This window comes from Vidua chalybeata, chromosome 2 (genome assembly GCF_026979565.1).
Source record: "Vidua chalybeata isolate OUT-0048 chromosome 2, bVidCha1 merged haplotype, whole genome shotgun sequence".
Classification (NCBI taxonomy): domain Eukaryota; kingdom Metazoa; phylum Chordata; class Aves; order Passeriformes; family Viduidae; genus Vidua; species Vidua chalybeata.
In genome coordinates, this window is record NC_071531.1 from 101,239,891 (window position 1) to 101,261,764 (window position 21,874).

A 21,874-nucleotide genomic window follows, 5' to 3' on the forward strand; every position below is an offset into this window, starting at 1 on the left:
TTCAGTTGCATAATATCCCTTTAAAAAGCATGATTAATGTAAAAATAAATTACAATTTATTTACATTTACTTTTTTATTAAATCCTAACAGCCTAAATTTCAAATACCAACTTCTACAAGTGTGCAAGAACTTACCAGCACTTAGGATCTTTGAAGGTTCGTCTTCATCTAACTGTTCAAAAGCAGTGACAAAATCATCTTCAATTGAAGAAACTGACTGATTGGTGTCATCATCTTCTCCATGAGTTGTCTCCGTTTGATGTTTTTGTGAAGAGTTTATTTCCACTGCATAACTTATGCCTGCGGTATACTTGCTTAGCAAGGTGAATATATAATCAACTTTGATCCTTGGGAATGAAGGAGACAGTCTCATCACACAAAACACTTCAGGAAGCTGATTCTTGAAAAAGAGAGCAACAAGAAAACAAACACAGCAATCTTCAAGGGATTCATTCGATGCATTTTTATGAAGAGTAAGTAATTTTAAAATATTTTAAATACAAGGAAATTAATTCAGCAGTTTGTGTAGAGTGATAGCTAGAATGACTTCTTCATTCTTGTAAGGTCTGCATTCTGAATAAATCATTGCAATAATGTAACACAACCATGATAACATGTACTCAATAATCTATTAAAGAATTCATGTTAAAAATTTGTGGAGGAACACAGTATTCCAGAGCATGTTGATGCCATATAGTATTTCAGTTTATAGGATATCTGTTTCTTCGAGTTACCTTTAATCTTACATGCAATATTTGTAATTGGAAAGAATATAATTAGCATGGTAATAATGGGAACAATATAGAAATAAAAAGAATGGAAATTATATCATTAACAGCATTTATATATATTTTTTTTTTAAGAAAAGCGATCACTGAGTTTTATGAACACTGGACATTCCCTTAATTTTGGGCACCTCTTTTTCCAAAAAAACAGTCTGCTGAAGACAAAAGGTCTCTGAGCAGAGCAAATTTCATATTCTTTCCAAATTGCCAGTGAACAGGACCATAGCATAGCAGAAGCACAGGATCAGCACCATAATTAAATATTTGTTAAGTATTTTCTGTAAACAATACAACACAGTTTATTTTCATGAAACAACAGAAATATAATATTAATACTACTGTGGCTAAGATGGCCCAAAACCAAAAGCAAGACAGGGTGTAGTAAGTCTAAACTCTTTAGGCAAAATGTAATGCTTCTGACATGCAAGAAGACACAAAAAGTTTACCTGATGTTTCATGACATAAGGTTTTCCTGAGGTTTTCTTTAAGTCTTTTAGAAACACAGCCTCATTTTCTTTTAGTTTGCGCAACTGGAGTGATTTCAGAACATCTGAAAGCTCTACAGAAACAGCTGACAGCTCCTGAATTTAAATAAAAACCATTGAGAATACAAAATCAAAAAAAGAGAATGCAAATGACAATGGGGATGATTTCATACCTCCCCTAAATCCTAACAGCTGCTAATTCTAATAAAGTTTTTCTTTTCTTACCTGTATCTTACTCTATCCCTCACTTACTCTCTCAAACCGTAAAGCTTGTGTACGCAAGATTTAATTCAGTCCATATTTGGAAGATGACTAAAAGTCATAAAGCAGAACCTTGAAAGTGCTGAAAAGCAGCTGAACGTCCTACAAAATACCCAATTACACTGACCTCAGCTCATGATGATTTTCAGTGGGTCTCTACATAATCTTTGTGTGCTTTATTGGAACAGTATTCTAGCTCCCTATCACAAAAACATGAACAAGGCACTTCTTTAACATGACCTTGGACAATCTTTAGATTTATGAGAGAGTATATAAAACACTGATTATCATATTAAAATAATTACTTTCAAATTTCAATGACATTTGAAATTTAGGCTTTTAAATACTCAAGATACATCTATTCCATTTCTTGAACACCAAATTTCCTCCATCTAAAAATCTAGGTGCTACTTAGAAGAAATTTTCCAATATAGACAGATATATACTGTACCTGCAAGTGAGCAGTATCCATCCCTTCCACAAAACCTATAAACGTAATCTGTAAAATAAATACATGAATACATTCAAGTACAGTAAATTTTTTTTGTTGTTCCCTGCAGATATTTAAGAGTTAAAAATTCAGCAGACTTTAAGTTAAAGCTTCATTCTATTGCCACAAAAACCATACCTTAGGGCAGCACAGCTTGCTCAAACAGTAGCACACAGTCACACATAAAGAATGGTAATGCTATTCTATTTGACTTGAGAAAGGTTAGATCAGACTGAAGAGCATATACAACATTTCAAACTCACTACACAGGAATTATTCTAGTGGCTGGTATATACAGAGCAACACATAAAAGCTTCATTACATCTGTTAAAATAAAGACAATTTTGCAAAGATCAGTGCTCATCCATCCTTGCTTCAGGCTGGGCACATATAAAACAGTTTCAGTCAGAAATCTGTCCATGCTGATAAACTGTTATACATTTGGATATACTGAATAGAGTATAGTGCCAACACATTATGCAATTTACCAAGTAAACTGATTAGCCTGAGGCCAAAACACAACAGATTACTTAAGCCACATGTTTGCATGCCATTGCCAAGTAAAGAAACCCTAACATAAAAGAATTAAAATATTCAACCTACAAAAAAAAAAAAAAAAAAAAAAAAAAAAGGTCTTACCAGGCTCAGGAACCTAAAGCATGCCAGAAATATCAGTTTTACCTCAGGTTTTTGTGCTTGTGGACAAGGGAGATGTTTTATCACATATTGTCCCTCTTTTCTGTCTACAGGTGTTTTGTGGCATTCAAAACAAACAGACTAAAGAGCATCAGTCATTGCTCAAACTTTGTTTCAGACATCAGATTTCCTTAGTTCTCATTATTATTTCCCTAATAACAAATCCGGAGGCCATCTGCATACTCGAAAAATACCAAGACGTTTATTTTCAAAACAAGGGTGTCAGAAAATAAGCTTTGCTTCCATTTTGTAGATACGGAATAAAGCACAGAGACGAAATACTTCCACTGATGTTAGAAATTTAGTTTTATATGCTTTCCATTTTTTCAGAGCACTATGCAATAAACTGTTTTTAAGCCATAACTCATAAATTTGCAGCAGCTACTCCAGTTACTCCAAAGAACGTCACTATGTTTATACTGATATATTATTAAATGGTTCGGCTACCTGCTTTTATAATACACAGAATCTAAGTACAGAGCTAGAAAAAAGAAATGGCCAGAATTCTATTTTGAACTTTTTTTTTTGTTTTGAATTTGTCCTTTCAAAGTGTGAGTAAAAAAGAAACCCCAAACTTTATTTTCAACTGAAATCATGAAAATTTTTCAACATGAAAAATTCTGTCTTGTTTATATCAGGGGGTATCATGCTGGAAAAAAGATCTTATTCTTCCAGTTAATATCTTCCTGCTTACATCCACTTATCCTTATGTCAGGTATGACAAGATCATAAGAGAAATAATGCTTCTCCATAGCACTCCAAATAGCTCCAGACAAATTACATGCAGCACTGTATTCACTGTGTTAGCTGTGAAACTGCTGTTTGAGCATTGTTACTCTTCAACTCCTACACCTGCTCTTCAATTCCTACACAATTCATCTGCACAACATCTGCAAGACATTCTTCAACTTCTACATTTTTTAACTGTACAGCTGTCTAAGAGACCACTACTGACTCCATCTATTTTTGCCTCGATGATGAGGCTAATCTGGATCTCTTTATTGTGGTCAAACTCCAGTTTTCACAGAAAAAAAAAATCACCTTTTAATACCTTGAACATGTCAGAAGTTAATACATCAGTTCAAAAGTTGTTGGGGAGTAGACCAAGGAAATAAAAAGGTCATTACAAGTCCTTTCTTTAAACTAAAAATAAGTGTATGAGACACTGTATTCGAAGCTTAAGCCATGGGTACAAAGGAAATGGTACAGGAAAAACAGTTCTGCTTTTCTCAAGTCTGAGTTCTTCTAACGTCATCTTCCATATAAGTATCTTTTTTCTATATTTTCATAAGGAAAAAATATGTGTTCTGTGACAGGATATTGACCCTCTTACATTTTAACCAGAGGGCTCTTAATTGCTTGATCTCCTAAGGTAGCTAAATATAGTCAACTATCTTTCTCCACAGGGACTACCACTGCAGGCATATAAAACATGTTCCCAGCTATTTGTCAGGTATTTTCTACAAGACAAAAAAACTTGCATTGATTCTAAAGCATGGTCTGCCTGATCAGATAAAGACAAGGTTTTGCTCACACCTCCACTGCATAACTCTTCCTCTTTACCTTAATCTGTCATAGCTTTCATCCTTCACAAATTCAGTTTCTTGCCTGTTCCCCAAATGTCTCAACCTGACTGTATCCATTCAGTTGCACAACCTTTGCTGTTATCCAGGCAACCCTAACTCATCAACCTGCCTTTGCTACTGCTTTATGCAATTATCACTCTCCCCATACCACCTCCTCAGTTGTCTTTGCTTCAATTCTCCCTATCTCAGCTTCTCTGCATGGCTCATTCAGGTCAGCCTCTCCTTCTCTAAGCTCCTTGTTTGACCTGTCAACTACTAATTAGAAGTCTTCTAAAACCCATAATCCAAGTTACATGGTATACACTGCTTTTACTTTTTTCTTTTCCCTTTGGGGAAGTTGTTGTTAGCCTTGTAACTCAAACAGTTCTAGGAATTCCTCCTCACAGCTTCAGATTTACCTATACAGTCCCACATTCTGTCAGGTCTACCTCATCCAGACCTTGTCCAGCTTTCAGACCATTCATAATCACATAAAGTAAGTCTAGACCTGCAATTCTGAGGCTTCAGCTTTTATCTTCACATCTGAATCAAAGTGTTCTGCTACTTTGTTAGGATATCATCTATACATTGCAGATCACAGCAGTGCTCACAAACACAGTACACCCAAGTCATCTATTTACACACCCTGGTTTTCTAGTTTCATAAATCCTCTAAAGCAGAGAAATGTCACCTTGACATTTCAAATGTCACCTTGAAATGTTACAGCCTTTTTAAGACTTCAGTGACTAAATTCAAGAATGACAACAGGGGGCATAGATTTTAAGGCCAGTAACTTGCAGCATTGTTCCTATTTACTATCCTGCAGCTTTCCATACTGTTTCAAGAGACATTGTTTTCTATCATAGCCAAAAAATATATATAAGTGGAAATATTATGGCAAACCTCAATAAAATTTTCTTGCTTTTCCTGATTTAAGCATTCCTCTGCCGATACGTTGCATAACTCTTTCCTGCTGTGTAGCAGTGACTTCATAGAGTGCAGGATACTTTCACCAAAACTCTGAAAAACAATGAAAAAAAATTTAAGAAAAAATGCATGTTCTGTTTCAATATATGGTCCATCAATCTATTCCCTGCTCCCCACAAGTTTTGCTATTCTGATTATTATTTAGAATATTTTGTACATAAATCACCAGGTTTGAAGTTTAAAGTTACTTCAGGACATGAAGCTGAAGCAGATACATTTTCTTCAAGCAATACTTTTATTCCAAAATAGTCTGACATTCTGTATTTAAAAAAAAGGAAAGATGAGAACACACAGAAAAAAAAAAGAACAGATAAATCCAAGAAGCAATTCAAATCCCATCTATTCATTGCATTGTAGCCTCTATATGGAACTTTTCCATCACCTTTTCCTTAAATAGGATGAAAATCAAATTTAGCCAAGAAAAGTGGTAGAGGTGGTTCAGAAGTCAGAGGGGAAGAAAACTAACTAACAAACAAAAACACCTGAGAAAATCCACATACATTCTTTCCCATTCCATGAAGAATATAAAACAACAGTAGCTTAATCCCATGTTAATACTTCTTGCAACATTTCTGGAAATTACACTTATGGTGACATGCAAGCACCCAGGGATGGCAAAAAAAGGCTGAAGAATCCAAGACTTTCTCCCAGCATAACAAACCATAGCAGAACAAAAGAATCAACACTATGAAGGCAAATAAGACTACAGAACAACAAAAGCTGGTTCACTCAGCTTGTAAAAAAGACATTATCATCTCAATTGTTTTGATGAAGTCCACAATCTCTTCTTTTTTTAATTTAAAATTTTCATCTTCTCTAGCAAATTGGAAGGTTAAGAAGACAAATAAGAACATCAGATGGTTAAAAATTATTAACCCAATAATTATTCTCTACAAGACTGCCCAGTTAAAAATGGCATGAGAAATCAGTTTGTCCAACTTATGACAAAGTATTTCAAATTTGCCTAGCTTCTCAAACAATAGCAGAAGTGCTAGATAGCCAAATTTGGACAGAGAATGTTTTGCATTTCTGGTACTCCCACAACAAAAACAATCCCTTTATAGTAAAAAGTGATTTTACATATTACAGTTGAACCTCAATAAAGATTTTATTTTTCCTCTGTATAAAAAGCAGTATCAAATGCTACCATGTTGAAAGCCAAATTATTAGAGCAGGGCCAGTGACACTGTGGTTGTGCTCATGGCAACACAAAATTAGGAAAGCAGTTCTAGAATGAACAGACAAAAGCAAAACAGAACTTCAGGGTCTTTGAAATTGCCAAAATAAATTTCAGAATGCTAGCCAACAAGGCTCGGACTGCCACACTGACAGTGTGGTCAAGTGACATTAAATAAGTCAAAACAGGAATTTTTATAGAAAAGTAACAGCTGAACTATTTCTTAAAGTATTTTAGGCAGTTATTGGGTCATCTGAAATAAATTAATGATGTGCTCACCTAATTTCCACTTTTATCTATTCCCTTGCCCCCACATGTTCAGCTACAATTTGCTCCCACTTTGTACTTTCCTAAGAATGCTGTCAGTGCCTTTCTCTAATTCTCTGGGTCTTCCAAATTTATAGGAGGCTACAATACCAATTGTTGCTCAAAGACTGTTCCCCGGTAATTCTTTAATTCATCTTGTACAAAGTAATTTGTGAAGCCAAACAAGCATGTTGAAATGTCTCATTTTCAGCTTTTACAATTATTCAGTCAGTCACAACATTCAAAACAATAATTAGGGAAAAAAAGAAATTCATATTACATGATCTGCTAATCTTCTGCAAGCCAGCACTGCTCCAGTTTGAGCACTGAAGGGATCATTGTTATTCTCTAGTTGGCTTTTCTAAAGCTACAAACTATTACACACACCTTGTTTATAAACAAGTACCTTTCCCTAGTTCAACATCTGAAAGGCAGAATGGGTAACTAAGAACAAGAGCATGATATGAGGAACTACTGAGGTGAAGTACAATTCAACATTTTGTAGACTATTAAGTTGAAGTGAGAGAAAAAGAAAGATGAAGCAACTGGAAAAATGTCCCTAAGGTTTGGAAGGACCAGCATTCAAGACTATATGCAGTTCTGGTAGCCCATGGTGGCACTATGCAACTGAAGAGATAAAATATCCATAGCTAAAATGAGGAGGAATTAAGTGACATATGTTCTTCAGATCATATTAATGAATATAAAAAAAACTCAGAATGTGAAAATAATAACCATATGGAAATTAACAGCCACACTACGTACACAGAAGAAAAAATCCCATCTCTTTGGACTTCCATAGATCACTTAAATATATGAAGCATTAACAAAACCAGACAAAGAATTAACCAAAAGAGCTGGTTTTGGAAATGAAGACTTTGCCTGGATGGAGATAATAAAGGGAGGGTTTTGAGAAGAGTTGATATAGGTCAGTAAGTAACTTCTTCAAAATTTATCTTGAGACTGATGTCAAGCATAATCATCATTAATAAATTTAATAAGGAAAATAAGTAAATATGAAATAAAGACTGTTGATAATTTGAAGTAAGCAGGTGTCATCATCTAAGAAGGAGAACAGCAAATCATACAGAAAGAACTTGCTCAACATGACTGTTTTAAAAAACAACCGTAAGAAATACAAAGTTGTGTCCTTAAAAACTAAAAGCAGCCTTTAAAATAGAATTGCAAATTCACAAGCTGGGAAATAAAATACCTTAACTGACTTCCTGATCATGGTATAGCAATGAATGAACAGTCAGTATGATACTGCACTGAAAATAGCAAACATGCATCCTTTAGTGAAAGAACTGACATCGGAATCACTGAGAAGGACATCCTGTGTAATTGCACATACAGTATTATCCACATGTAAAAAGAAGATTAACTCATAACAAGCAGAGAAACTAGGACTATGAAGGATAATCACTGGAATGCAGAGGCTTTCATACAAAAGCAGACTAAAACCTTAGTTTACAGAGTTTCCAAAAACCAAGGCTAACAGAGGACAGATCATCAATTGTAAAAAAATAAGAAGGGTGAACATCAGCAAATGAATAGAAATTATTCAAGCAGAAGAATAAGGATATCCATAAACAAACAGGTATCAATTTGCTGTGAGTAGCTTCAGCCTGAAATTTTTAAGTCTCAGTTATTACTGTAGTGTGGCTCAAAAAGACAAAACCAGCGGTAGGTTTGGGGGAAGGTGTTTTAAAGCCCTCATTAACTGAGAGGCTATATTTAGTAACCTTTTGATATTCTTATTGTTATCAAAATTTTGCTTGTGAGAGCAGAGGACTGGACCCTAAATTTCAGAGAAATCCTCCTATCCAACAGGCAACGACACAAGCTCTCTCACAATCCCGAACTAGGAGACAAAACTACATTAAAAACTGAAAACTAGCAAGCTCCCAAGACTATCAGCTCAGTTTAGGTAAGGACAAGAGGTCACCTTCAATGAAAGGATGTAATTTTTTAATAACTATTACACTTCCAACGTACATCAACATATGGGCAAAGAACACCCAAGCAATCTATAAAGCTCTACTTGGTAGGCCTATAGGACTTAGTATTCTTTCCTCACATAAATTCTTGCAAGAAATCCTATTTCATTCACAAGCACAGATTTCAAATTTACTAATTTTTGCCAGGGGAAAATCAAAAGTACTGTCAAGGTGCTTCGACATGAACAGTGGAAATCCTTGTCACACCTCTAGCTCAGCTGAGCAAAAAAGATTTGCATTGTTTCAGCAAATAGAGAAGTCATTATCAACATATCCATCACAGTACATTGGAGGAGACATTTCGTCTCATGAAATGTTTTATAAAACAACTGCTTTCTAATATTTCAAACAACCTTTAAGATGCCACCATCTCTAGAGAAATGAAGTGCAGTACTGGACAGTCACACTTCCTGTGCTCTTAAGTAACAAAGCAGTTCTTCCTGATTTCATCTGTTCTAAGATTTAAAGGGACTGAATATTCTGAGGTAATTTTGTAAAAATAGAAACTAAGGCTTTAAATATGCACACCATAACTGTACTCTGACTTTAAAGAGCTACTACTGCAACAATTCCTGTTAGCTGTGGCAAAGTATTACAGAGAGGACAGGAATCAGACTGCAATCTTCTGTAAATCAACAGAAAGTGAAACACAGTGCAGTTCTGACCACCCTACTGCCTGGCTCTATGAGAATGAGAGTTCCACACCATAATCTAAATAGACACCTCACAGGTAAACATCAAGAGGAGGCAGCCACAGATCAAAACAATGGAGTTTGGCTGCAGGAAGATGCAGAATTCTGCAGGAAGGGTTGAATTAACGTTTCCAGAACCACGCAGTCCAGAAAGCTTAATAGCAATTAATGGAGCATATCACAGAGGTAATATTTTAAGCAACTGTTAGAATCAGTGAGGAATCACTGGTCACTGTCATTATTAGAGAGATGCTTCTGTAACCCACAGGTCTAAAAACCTGGTGAGGCAGGGAGGGTGGTATTTGTTTTGTTTAGTAAATTGAAACAGAAAAACAAATAAAGGGCAGATTTTTAAAAGTAAAGGGCAGTCCTTTAAAAGTAAGTTTATGTTCAGTTTAAGGATGCAAAATTATTTGACTGTAGTTAAAGATTTCTATTGGAGACGGAGAGCCCTCATAAACCAATAAAATACCAGGTTTTATACCATGTGTCTTAAAGTGAAAGATTATCATTCATAATTACAAACTGCTTAATGTATGGCAGTTAACATTCCATGTCAGGACCTAGAACAACTGACTAGCAGCCTGGTTGTCTCACAACACCTTCCCTCTGCCTTCAAACAGGACATACACCACAGACACTGTTTCTTTAAAACAACAAAATCTGCTCTTGAAATAAAATAATGTAATTTTCACATGATGAGATGCTTCCTTGCTCAGTTTCTCCTCTTACTGTTGCAGCAACTTGTAAATAAGGAAGTTATTAATAACCAAAGAAGACGTAGAAAATTACTCATCTGTGTTCAACTATCTAGAGAAATACAGTTAGATAAATAAATTTGTTCCTTCAGGATAAGCTGCAACTTTCACTTTATTAAGAGCTCATAGAAGTTGCAAGAAAATTTTAGGAACGGTATTTATGTTCTCCAGTTGAAGTGACAAAATTTAAAAAAATAAATAAACTTAATTTAATATTAGAAATCCCCACTAATATCTTTTGTAAGTGCTAGATACATTTTTTTTTCACCAAGGCACTTTCTAAATGTTCATGCAAAAAGAAGGATAAACCAGACAAGACACCAAGATCTAACGATATTATAAGTAAGCTCCAATACAGGCTTCACAGAATTCAATAAGACTATATAGTCATATTTTAATTTATTACATATAAACTCAAAAAATCTGCTCTAAAATAAAAGCTATATTCTAATAAACAAGGTGAATTCTAGGAAATTAATACATCACAATGTTATCACATCATCCTGAAAGACAAAAGCACCCTTTCCTTAAAAGATGCTGTCTCTTTAGTTCAATGACACTAAATATACCAGAATGCAAAGCAAAAGCAATTTCTTTGTCTCCCTGAAATGTCAAACAACCAAAATTAAAACATATTAAACCCCCCCCACAGAAAAAACCCAAATAAACCAGTTCACTTGCTTCATTATTAGATCAAAAAACTCTGAAATACTATATTTATTTAAATACAGATAATTACCTTTTCAACAGATATTCTTGATTTCATGCGATTGCCCTGAGCCCTGGCGTACATGTCCATGATCTTACCAATCTTGGTATTTGATGAAATATGTCAGCTCAAAAATGCCTGCAAAAACCATTTATATTTGATTACTTTATATTTATCCATTTAGTTCACATCTACTCTAAAAATGCAAGTAGACAAAAGAAGAACCAATAAAAACAATAAAAAGCATTTAAAGATTAAACAGTACACCATCCATACTGACAGCTGCCTTTAAAAAAGTACTGCCTTAATGACCTTCAAAACACGGCATGAAATGCAGAACACAGACACTTAGCAGTAAGTTTCAATGTTTTCCTTTAACTAGAATTTCAAGGCTGCATTGGGGGTGGGGAGGAACATTACATTAAATATTGATTCACTGTCACTCACATGCTGGAAGGTTTTTCAGCAGGTTCCTGTACAATACAATGCACTGCAACCACCCTTTAACTATCGTGGAAGGCAAATGTACAACTCAGCCACCCAGCCAATGGGCCCAGCCATGTCTGTCACCCTGAGGTACTACAGGCTAACGTGGATCGTCACTCTTGTTCCCTGGCTCTGCTCTGGGCAGCCCAGGCTCTGCTGGCAAAACACAGCAGACCACATGCATTTACCAGCACTCTCAACTGAGTAGGTCACAAGAGTTTCTGCTCCAGTCAGCTGCCCTTATTTACCCTAAGTCTAATTCTAACAACAAGAAGAAAAAAAAACAGTTATGGACGTATTTTTTTCAAGTTTCCCTCTTTAATCAGCAGGAATGGATCCAGTTTGTTTCATTCATCTTTGAAGCCACCAAAATAGGCAATACATATAGAGTGTTAATAAAGATAGAAAGCATGTGGTGAGCTTTTAAGTTCTATGGAAGTTTTAATACTTAATCTTTTCCCATGGTCACACAATTTAATCAGGAAAAAGAACTCCTAGGCTATATAAAATAAATGAGTCAAGGAGCAAGTACATGTAAAAATGACTGTAAAGATAAAGAAAATAAACGTCACAACATCAGAGTATGGGTCTTCACACAACTGACCAGACTGGTTTTCTTGATCTCATCTCAAGCACATACTTAACCTTTATATGGGAAATAAAGTTTTATATGGGTTTGGTCTTGAGCATAAGTCATTTAAATAAGAAAATCAGTAGTGTCATCAAGTAACTACCTTCCTCCATCCCAGCTCCTCTAAAAGTAAAACTTCTTCAAGAATACAATAGCAAGAGATCATTACTAGCTACATCTGTACCTAAGAGATTATTATTAGGTACAATGTGAATACATTTCACTTCTGTTTCTGCTTTCCTTCACAAAGATGAACTTGCTAGAATCTTAACAAAAGAAGTACACTTAGGCAAATAAACTGCAACATTTTCATCTCTAAAGCACAGCTTCTCTCAATTGGATGCTTAAAGTTCGGAAAATTCAGATAATTGCATGAAGCAGCCAGGTGCATGATCCACAGATTACAGATATATAAGTATAATAAATACAAATAAAAATTAATTTCACAGTAAACTATGGCTAGAAGACTAAACACAACAATGATTCTGCGAAAAGTCACATGTTGAAATGAAAAAATCCACAAAACAGTATTGGGCAATAAAAAGATATCCACTTCACCTGTCCCTACTGCTCTATCTTAAATGGCTAATCCAGTAAAAATCCAAAGCATATTGGGGAAATACTCTTAGACATTCCTTGTCCTAAGAAAAAGCCATCTACAGAAAAAGTTGGGTTTTCACACAGATACTTCAGCTCTACAGTTTTGCATGGATCCCTCCTTGCAGCAATTTTAACAAAGCTCAACACAGCACGCTATGGAGCTGACCTTCTAACTTTGTTGGGTGCTGCCGTGTTTACTCGGGTATGGCAGTGCACAGTTACAATGTAAACTGCCTTCAGGTTAAGCATTTTCCTGTGTCATCTGCTACTAAACTCTGGAGACCTGAACATCAACCTGTAGGGTCCCCTACCTACAAAACAAACAGACTTGTAAATCACGGTATGAAGACTGAAAAATCCTGGACAGAAACCATACAGGTTTATCGCCGTAACACCACAATGTTTTGTCTTCTCTGCATCCTGTCCTTCAGTACTTGAATAATACAGGTCCTAATATATACACCTATAGTATACCACCTACAGCTTCTCTGCTCTCTGTCACACACGTCAGAGAAATCTGAAGAGTCCCACTTGTCCAACAATGCAGCAAAACCTGAAGGTTTTCTTTTTAATATGTAAAATTATTATCCATTTTCAATACAACAGTGGTTCAATCACGTGAGAAGTACACAAACATTAATACTAAATGAAAAGGAAGTGAAAGCACTGACAACAAAACAGCCTGGAAGTAGCTGATCTGTATAAATAAAACCTACCATTGCTTTTACTTCTGGATATTGAATTTGACTATTAAATCTAATTTCCTTCCATTGTTAACTGAAAAAAGGGAATAAATGGCAGGAGCATCAGATATAAGAGGAACAGGACTTTCCTGTTACTGAGTAACTATTGTCAGACACCAAAAAATGGGAAAAAATTGATCACACAATTAATGTGGGATGGAACACTTGTACCATCTTTACCTTTTTAGCAAGTTGGATCACTTTAAATGCACACAGCATGGGCAACACACAAGAGGAGTTGGAAGCCTCTGTGCTGCTAGGAAGCTACAACTTAGTTGCCATTACTGAAACTTGGAGGGAAAAATCCCACAGCTGGAGTGTGGTTGTGGATGGCTAAAGGCTGTTAAGAAAGAAGGGACAGGCTAGGAAGGAGGAGCTGAATGTTGCTCTCTACAAGAAATGGACAGAGTGTGAAGAGCTGTCTCTGAAAAACAGCCATGAGCAGGCTGAAAGCATATTGGCAAAAGAAACAAAATCAGGTATCAAGTCAACCTGGTGGTCGATCCAGGGAAGCCTATTGAGGAAGCCTTCTTGCTCCAGCCACAAGGAGGCATCGTGCTCACAGGCTCTTGTCCTGCTGGAGGCCTTCAACCACCCCAAAATCTACTGAAAAAGTAGCACAGAAAGCTGTTTTAGGAGAAGACTCCTGGAATGCATGGAGGATAGCTTCTTAAGACACACAATAAGACAATCCTGACCAGAAGGGATGCAACACTGGACCTGTTAGTCACCAACCCAAGTGATCTAATCAGCAGTGACAAGCTTGGTGGAAGCCTGGGCCATAGGAGTCACACACTGGTGGTGTTTGCAGCCCTGAGGGACATGGAACAGGCAAAGAGTACGTTCAGGATCCTAAATTTTGGAAGAGCACACTTCTGGTGTTCAAGGAGCTAAATCCATAGGATCACCTGGGAAACTGTCCTCAGAGATATGGGAGCAGGACAGAGCTGGCAGACTTTAAGGATGCTTTCAATAAAGCCCAAGAGATACCAACCCCTGGGTGTAAGAAATCAGGAAAGGAAGGCATTGGACTGGCATTGCTGAGTTGAGACCAAACTAAGAGCAGCTGAGCTCAAACTACAGGGCAAGGAGATGAACAGACAGCAGAAGCAGGGACAGGTATTCTGGGAAGAGTACAAGGACACTGCCTAGTTTTGCAGGGATGAGATCAGAAGGCCAAGATGAGGCTGAAGCTGAACTTGGCAAGGGATGCGAAGAATAAGAAGGGCTTCTACAGGTATGTCAGAGAGAAATGGAAGGTCAAAGAAAATGCACTCCCACCACAGAACACAACCAGCAAACTGGTAACAACAGATGAGATGGCTGAGGTACTCATCAACTTTTTTGCCTCAGTCTTCACTGGCAACCTTTCTTCTCACACCTCTCCAGAGGATGGACTGGAGGAGCAAAGAGATCATGTTTGCAACCACCTGAGGAACCTGAATGTACTTAAGTCTATATGATCTGTGGAGACACATCCCAGAGTTCTGAGAGAATTGGCTGATGTAGTTACCAAGTCACTCCATCATATCTGAAAAGTCATGGCAATCAGGTGACTGGAAAATGGGAAACATTGTACCCACCCTAACAAAGGGTAGAAAGGTAGATCCTGGGAGCTACTGACCTGTTGGTCTCACCTCTGTGCCTGAGATGATCATGGAACAGATGCTCCTAGAAGCTGTGCTAAGACACATGGAGACAGGGAAGTGATTCAGGACAACCTACACAAGGGCAAGTCCTGCCTAACCAGCCTGGTGGCCTCCTATGATGGAGTCATTGCATCAGGGGACAATGAAAGAGCTACAGGTGTTCTCTATCTGGACATCCATAAAGGCTTTTGACATAATCCCCCAAAACATCCTTCTCTCCAAATTGGAGAGATATGGATTTGATGGATGGAATGTTCAGTGGATAAGAAGCTGATTGGGTGGACCCATCCAGAAGAGAGTAGTCAATAATTCAGTGTCCAGATGGACACTGGTGACAAGTGGTGTCCCGCAGCAGTTCACAGCAGGACCAGTGCTATTTAGTATCTTCATTAATGACATAGACCAAGTGAATCAAGCGCACCCTCAGCAAACTTGCAGATGACACCAAGCTGAGTGGTGTGGTTGACATGCCTGAGGGATAGGATATTATCCAGGAGGACATGGATAAGCTCAAGCAGTGGATCCATATGAAATTCATCAGGTTCAACAAGACCACACTCAAGGTCCTGCACCTGCGTTGGGAAAATTTCCAGTGTCAATACAAGCTGTAGAATGAACTGATTAAGAGCAGCCCTGAGAAGAATGACTTGGGGGTGGTGGTGGACAGGAAGATGGACATGACCCAGTAATGTGCAAGCACAACCCAAAAAGCCAACCACGTCCTGGGCTGCAGGAGTAGCCAGCAGGGTGGTTCTCTGATCTGGTGAAACCCCACCTGCAGTGCTCTTCATCCCACCTGCATCCAGCTCTGGGGTCCTCAGTGTGGGAAACACGTGGACCTGCTGGAGCAGGTCCAAAGCAGGGTCACAAAAATGATCAGAGGGATGGAGCATCTCTGCTATGAATACAGGATGGGAGAGTGGGAGTTGTTCAGCCTAGAGAAGGCTCTGGAAGACCTTACAGCAGTGTTTCAATACTTAAATGCACCTTATAAGAATGACAGGGACAAACTTTTTAGCAGCACCCGTTGTAATAGAACAAGGAGGAGTGACTTTAGACTACTAGAGGGTAGGTTTAGTTTAGATACAAGAAATCTTCTACAATTAAGGTGGTGAGGCACAAACACAGGCTGTCCGGAGGTTGTCGGTGCCCCATCCCTGGAAACATTCAAAATCAGGCTGGGCAGAGCTCCGAGCAACCTGATCTAACTGTAGATGTCCCTGCTCTCTGCAGGGTAATTGGACAAGATGGGCTTTAAAGATCCCTTCTAGACCAAAGAACTCTATAAATTTATAAACCCATTTTTCCAGTGATTTGCTGAAGAACACTCTTCTCATCAGAGCATGCAATAACCATTTAGCTAGCTTTTCCATATACATGTATCCTTGTTTGAATATATGTAAGGAGCAAAATTAAATAATCAGCTTAAGGGAATCCAACAGGAAATTTGCTATGGATTTAATCTCTTTGTGTAAGTCTATCCCATGCCTAAATTTACTTTAAGTCAGTGTGTATTGACAAACCTTAGCTGGCAGAAAAGAAGAAACTTTATCTTTTTTCTGTAAATGTGCTGAGTAAATCTCTTCAATTGCTACAGAGACATAACTGGATATGTGCACACCTATGTTAAACACATACAGGTTATGACAAATTTGAACAATAAATTTAAAATATATGTAATATGGCCTTATTAAAATTAAATTTCAAATAAAAGGTTCTAGGCAATGACAATAGTATATCTATATTATGTTTTAAAAAGGAGGTGTTTTTAGTAGTACTAGAGCAAAAATAAACATCTTTCTTTTAAAGAAAAAGTACTTTTTTTTTTTCAGCACATGGACCTGAATTATCCTAGAAAACTCTGATGATGATTTGCAAAAGCCAGGCTTAATGAAACACTAAGCTTTGAATGATTCATTCTAAATATGAAATCTAAAAATACCTTAAGAACAACACTCTTTCAGAATCATTAAATCATCCAGGTTGGAAGAGGCCTACATCATTATCTAGCCTAACCATCCATTTCCTCTGGTCCTGTCACTGCAGGCATGGCAGGCAGAAGAGACTGACCCCCACCTCACTACACCCTTGTTTTAGGTGGTTATGGAGAGCAATGAGGTCTCCTCCATGCCTCCTTTTCTCCAGACTAAGCACCCTCAGCCACTCCTCATAAGATGTGTTCTACACCTCTCACGAGCCTTGTTACCCTTCTCTAGATGTGCTCCAGTGTCTCAATGTCCTTTTGGAAATGAGGGGCACAAAACTGAACACAGGATGCAAGGTGTGGCTTACCAGTGCCAAGTACACGGGGACAATCCCTGCCCTGGCCCTGCTGGCCACACTATTGCTGTTACAGGCCAGGATACCATTGGCCTTCTTGGCCACCTGGGGACACTCAGGCTCATGTTCAGCTACTGTCAACCAGAGCGCTCAAGTCCCTTTCTGCCAAACAGTTTTACAGCCACTCTTCCCCCAGCCTGCAGCATGGAGGGGGGTTGTTGTGACCAAAGTGCAAGACCCGGCACTCAGCCTTGTTGAACCTCACACCACTGGCCTCAGGCCATTGATCCAGCCTGTCCAGGTCTCCACAAAGAGCCCTCCTACTCTCAACTAGATCAACACTCCCATCCAACTTGGTGCTGTCAGCAAACTTCCTGAGGGTGCACTCAATCCCCATGTCCAGATCATCAATAAATGCTAAACAGGACTTGCCCCAGAACTGGCCCCTGGGGACACCACTAGTGACTGGCCTCCAGCAGGGTTTAGCTCCATTCACCACCACTCTCTGGGCCCAGACATGCAGCCAGTTTTTTATCCACAGAAGAGTACTCCCATCCAAGCCACGAGCAGCCAGGTTTTCCAGCAGGATGCTGTGGGAGATGGTGTCAAACACTTTACTGAAGTCAAGATAGAGACCATCCACAGCCTTTCCCTCATCTAAGCAGGTCACTTTGTCGTAGAAGGAGATCAGAATGGCCAAGCAGAACCTTCCTTTTGTAAATCTGTATTGGTTGGGCCTGATTCCCTGGTTGTCCTGCATGTGCATTTATAACCTTACCAAACAATTGCTATTAAAAACCAAATTAAGCAAGTGTACACTGATAAGCAGGAAGAATAGTCTAATGAATCCTTTCTCATTTCTAATGATTTATCAGTTTCATCGATCAGGTCAGCAGTCTTGAAAGTCCAGGTATGAAACACAAGTTGTCTTAACCACAGCCACCCACATGAACAAAACACATCAAAAGCAAGCAAAATACATCATTTATGGTACGCAATAATGACAGGCTGGGTCCTCTTTTTCTTGCTTGGTTTTAATTCTCTTACATTGTATTTCTGTCACACAGAAGCAGCAATTTCAAAAGAATCAATAATTTTCTTTTCCTACATCATCACTAGCTAGTCATCACCCACAGCCTCCCTGCAGTCCTGGGTCTCGATTCTTAAACACTTCCTGGGGAAAAAAATGTTACTTGATGTACTAGGGCTATGCATTGGTCTGGATTTTGTGGCTTATGCAATTAACTTTAAGTTTCTGTACTTCAGTCTGTTGTGTATTTTGTACATAACAGAACCACATTAAGTAAGGTGGGGCTATTATTGCCTAAGCTGCAGCATTTTCTCAAGAAAACTTACTCCCACCTAGAGAAAATTTCACCAGAGAATACCTTGTTTAGTTCTCAAGGATTAATTAAATATAGGTGGTATCATCACTAAAGTCTAACTGTACGATTCTGAAATAATCTTACAAACATGAAACCATGTAAGACTCTTCCAAGTGTAACCTGGATAAATTTCGAGCATTGTTACAATTTATTTCAGTATCACTGATCTTTTCCAGATACAATGTAAGTGGGATTTTTTCCTCCCTATCTCACTCTGGCAATACATCAGAGAGGAGAAGGCTGTATCTTTAAATACAGTTCGGATCTACAGTTCACCCTTCTTCTCCCCTTTTGCACACTGGATTTCTTTTGGAAACCAGAGAAACGTACTTTGGTTGTAATAAGAGAGCCAAAGAAAGCCCCTCAAAAGAGCCAAGAAAGCAAAGGAGGAACGCTCCTTGTTCCTCCTCCCTTGAGGGAGAAGAGGAACTGGGAGGAGGACATGCGGCCGGCGGGAGGGAGGGAGGGCGAGGAGACACTTCTACAGCGAAATGTTGAGAACAGGCTGAACTTACTTAACCCGTGCGCACCGACCACAACCCAAACAACGCAGGAGGGAACGTAAACTCAGGGAGCCTCCGTGCACCGACTACGACTGCACAAGCACGAGTCAGTCAAGTCCCCACCGGAGATTGCGGACGGACAGACCTGGCCACGGGGACACCGCGGGGGCGTGCGATCGCGATCCCCGCACGCTGGGTCCTGGAGCCGAAGCGCCGCGTTACCCCCTCCTCACCTCGTGTCACCCCGCGCTGCGGTCCCGGGGCCCCTGGCCTCGCCCCTGGCCCGCTGCAGGTGACCGGTGGGGCCCGCGGGAGCTGCGCTGCCCCAGGAGATTCTTCCCCGGGAAGGGCGGCGGAGGATGCGCCTCCCCGGGAGCCCCCGGGCGACCTGTGGCAGCGAGCCCCAAGTGACAGGCCGCCGGCGGCGCCCCGCCCTGCGCCTGAGTTCCCCTGCAGGGCGGCCCGCGGGGGAGCGGCCGCAGGGGGTGGGAAGAAGAGCGGGCGCTGCGTACCTGTGGCTGTGACCGCCGCCGCCTCCTCAGCGCCCGCCGCCCGCGGCCATGGCGCCGCAGCGGAGCGGCCCCGGAGCGGCCCCGGAGCGCCCGACCGGACCCGCCGCCCCCGCCCCAGCCTCAGCCGCCGCCCCGGGCCCCGCCCCTCCGGGCCCGCCCCGCCCCCGCTCTCGCGACGCTTCCCGCCCAGCCCCGCCCCCGCAGCCGCCGCCGCCGCCGCGCGCTCCCATTGGCGGGAAAACGGCGGCCGCCCCGGAAACAGCCGAGGCGGCGGCGGAGCGCGCGCAGGAGCCGTGCCGGCCGCGCCCCGAGGGCGGGGGGGCCCTGCGCTCCCTGCGCTCCCTCTGCTCCCTGTCCCAGCCCCAGCGCCTCCCCGGGGAATGCCCGGCCGCGGGCACGGCCTGTGCAAAGCCCCTGGGAGCCGTGTGTCTGCCGGGGGCCGGGCTGTTCCCGCTTCCTCCGTCGGGGTCGGGGGCTGCTGCCCACTTGGTCGGGGTCCCCTCTCATGGCCGGCCGGCGGCCTCAGCACGGGGCGTGGGTTGGAGGCTGCAGCCTGGCTTTAGTCGGACGAGGCGCAGACAAGATTCTGAGACCCTTTCTGAAAATCCCGTGCCCCCTTCCCTTCACAGTGCCGTCTTAAATTCAGTGCTGCCGGATTTCTCAGGGCATCAGGTGTGCATTTAAGCCAGCAGATACGCAATTGATTTTCACCTCCTCATGAGCTGTTCTGCTCTGTGCATAGGTGTAGGTGCTGTTGGGGCTTTGGATTTCTTTTCATTTGGATTGAAGCAGTAATCTCATGTAGCTTCCCAGCATAAAACTCCGTTCCGGTAACAGCAGGAGCTCGTCCAGGCACTGACCTGGCAGCAGGGACACAGCGAGGAGATGCGTTGAATAATGCACAATGGATCTGAGCAGTGTGGGCTGACGACTCTGTCTCCCCACAAAGGAGAGACTCCAGGGGCCGGGGCAGGCCTTCCTCAGACCCGGCATGTGAGGGTGAAGCTCGCGGGGAGCCGGAGTTCCGCAGGTGGGGACGGGGCAGCGTGTGCCTGCAGCGGTTTCTGCAACGCAGAAAAGAAAGAGACCCCAATGCTACATTCAGAAAAAAAAAAAAAAAAAAACACCCAAACTTCGTTTACTAGGGAAAGGGTTAGGGAAGAAAAAAGTCATTAAAAGAATGCTACCCTTGTAGCTTTTTCGATGCTGGGTGATTTCAAACTCTAACCTGCTCCATGTTACAGAGACAAAGACAGAGAGAAACTACCCTAACCCCCTAATAAATTGCACTTTTCTTCTGGATACCACCTAAGACCTATAAAAAAATAGGAGAATTTTTTTGCTACTGGCTCTCCCTTACTCTTCTAGATAATTCCTGCTTCTGCCTACCTGCTGTTTTTACTTAAGCTGCGGCTTTAATTTCTCTTTAATCTTTCATGAGTTCTATAATCATTTTAGACACTTCAGAAGTCAGGGGGTCCGTATTAATTTTTCCCAACAAGTTTTTTACCCTAAAAACTACTAAGCTATGCAACAAAGCCATGCAAAAACTACACAGATAAAAGAAACAAAAGATTGTTTCTAAACTGTGTCTCATTCTGCCACAAGTGGGACAAATAAACTGTTCCTCATGCTCCCAGTGCCTGCGGGTCCCTATGGGATGGAGAAAAAGTAAATGAATAATAGCCTCAAATTTAACTCAAGTTAGTCATCATTTCAGTACCCACCGAGACCAGCCTGATTTGGACATACACTGTCTTTTGAACAAAGAGATTTTAACAGTTTGCTCGTTTTCAGCTTAACAACAAAATACCTCCTTTTGACCAACTCCATCATTAAATACACTTCTTAGTTTTTGTGAAAGATAAAAATTCTGTAAGAGGGTGTTGTTGTTTTTAATATATCATTGGTTTTTATGTATCAACAGTAAGTAATAAATTACAAAACAAAATAGCTGTGGAAGCAATGTAAACATGAAAAAGCATGCTTTAAAAATAAATTCAAACCTTTTATTCCCTTTGTTTTAGAATTCCCCTTAGACTGTTCAGAATAATGAGTTCCTATGGCTCCCTGCCAAAACCTTGAGGAAAATCAAAGCTTACCCTCATCAGGAAACTATGAAACATAACCCATGGCATGACATTGTTGGTCACAAAAAAAATTGTTTTTTTTAA

At 40.2% G+C, this 21,874-nt stretch overlaps 1 protein-coding gene across 5 annotated transcripts in view; it reads right to left on the minus strand.

Moving 5' to 3' along the window:
* The window catches only part of AKAP11 (A-kinase anchoring protein 11), a 42,768-nt gene extending 23,043 nt beyond the window's left edge, over nucleotides 1–19,725 (minus strand). For all 5 annotated transcript variants that reach the window (XM_053934660.1, XM_053934659.1, XM_053934658.1 and 2 more), the window contains exons 1-6: nucleotides 19,701–19,725; nucleotides 10,942–11,049; nucleotides 5,186–5,302; nucleotides 1,983–2,030; nucleotides 1,232–1,366; nucleotides 136–400 (exon numbers count right to left, since the gene is read on the minus strand). In XM_053934660.1, coding sequence (XP_053790635.1) covers nucleotides 136–400; nucleotides 1,232–1,366; nucleotides 1,983–2,030; nucleotides 5,186–5,302; nucleotides 10,942–11,001 — 625 coding nt within the window. In that variant the 5' untranslated portion in view covers nucleotides 11,002–11,049; nucleotides 19,701–19,725. The remainder of the gene's footprint in view (nucleotides 1–135; nucleotides 401–1,231; nucleotides 1,367–1,982; nucleotides 2,031–5,185; nucleotides 5,303–10,941; nucleotides 11,050–19,700) is intronic.
* Nucleotides 19,726–21,874: the final 2,149 nt, after the last annotated feature.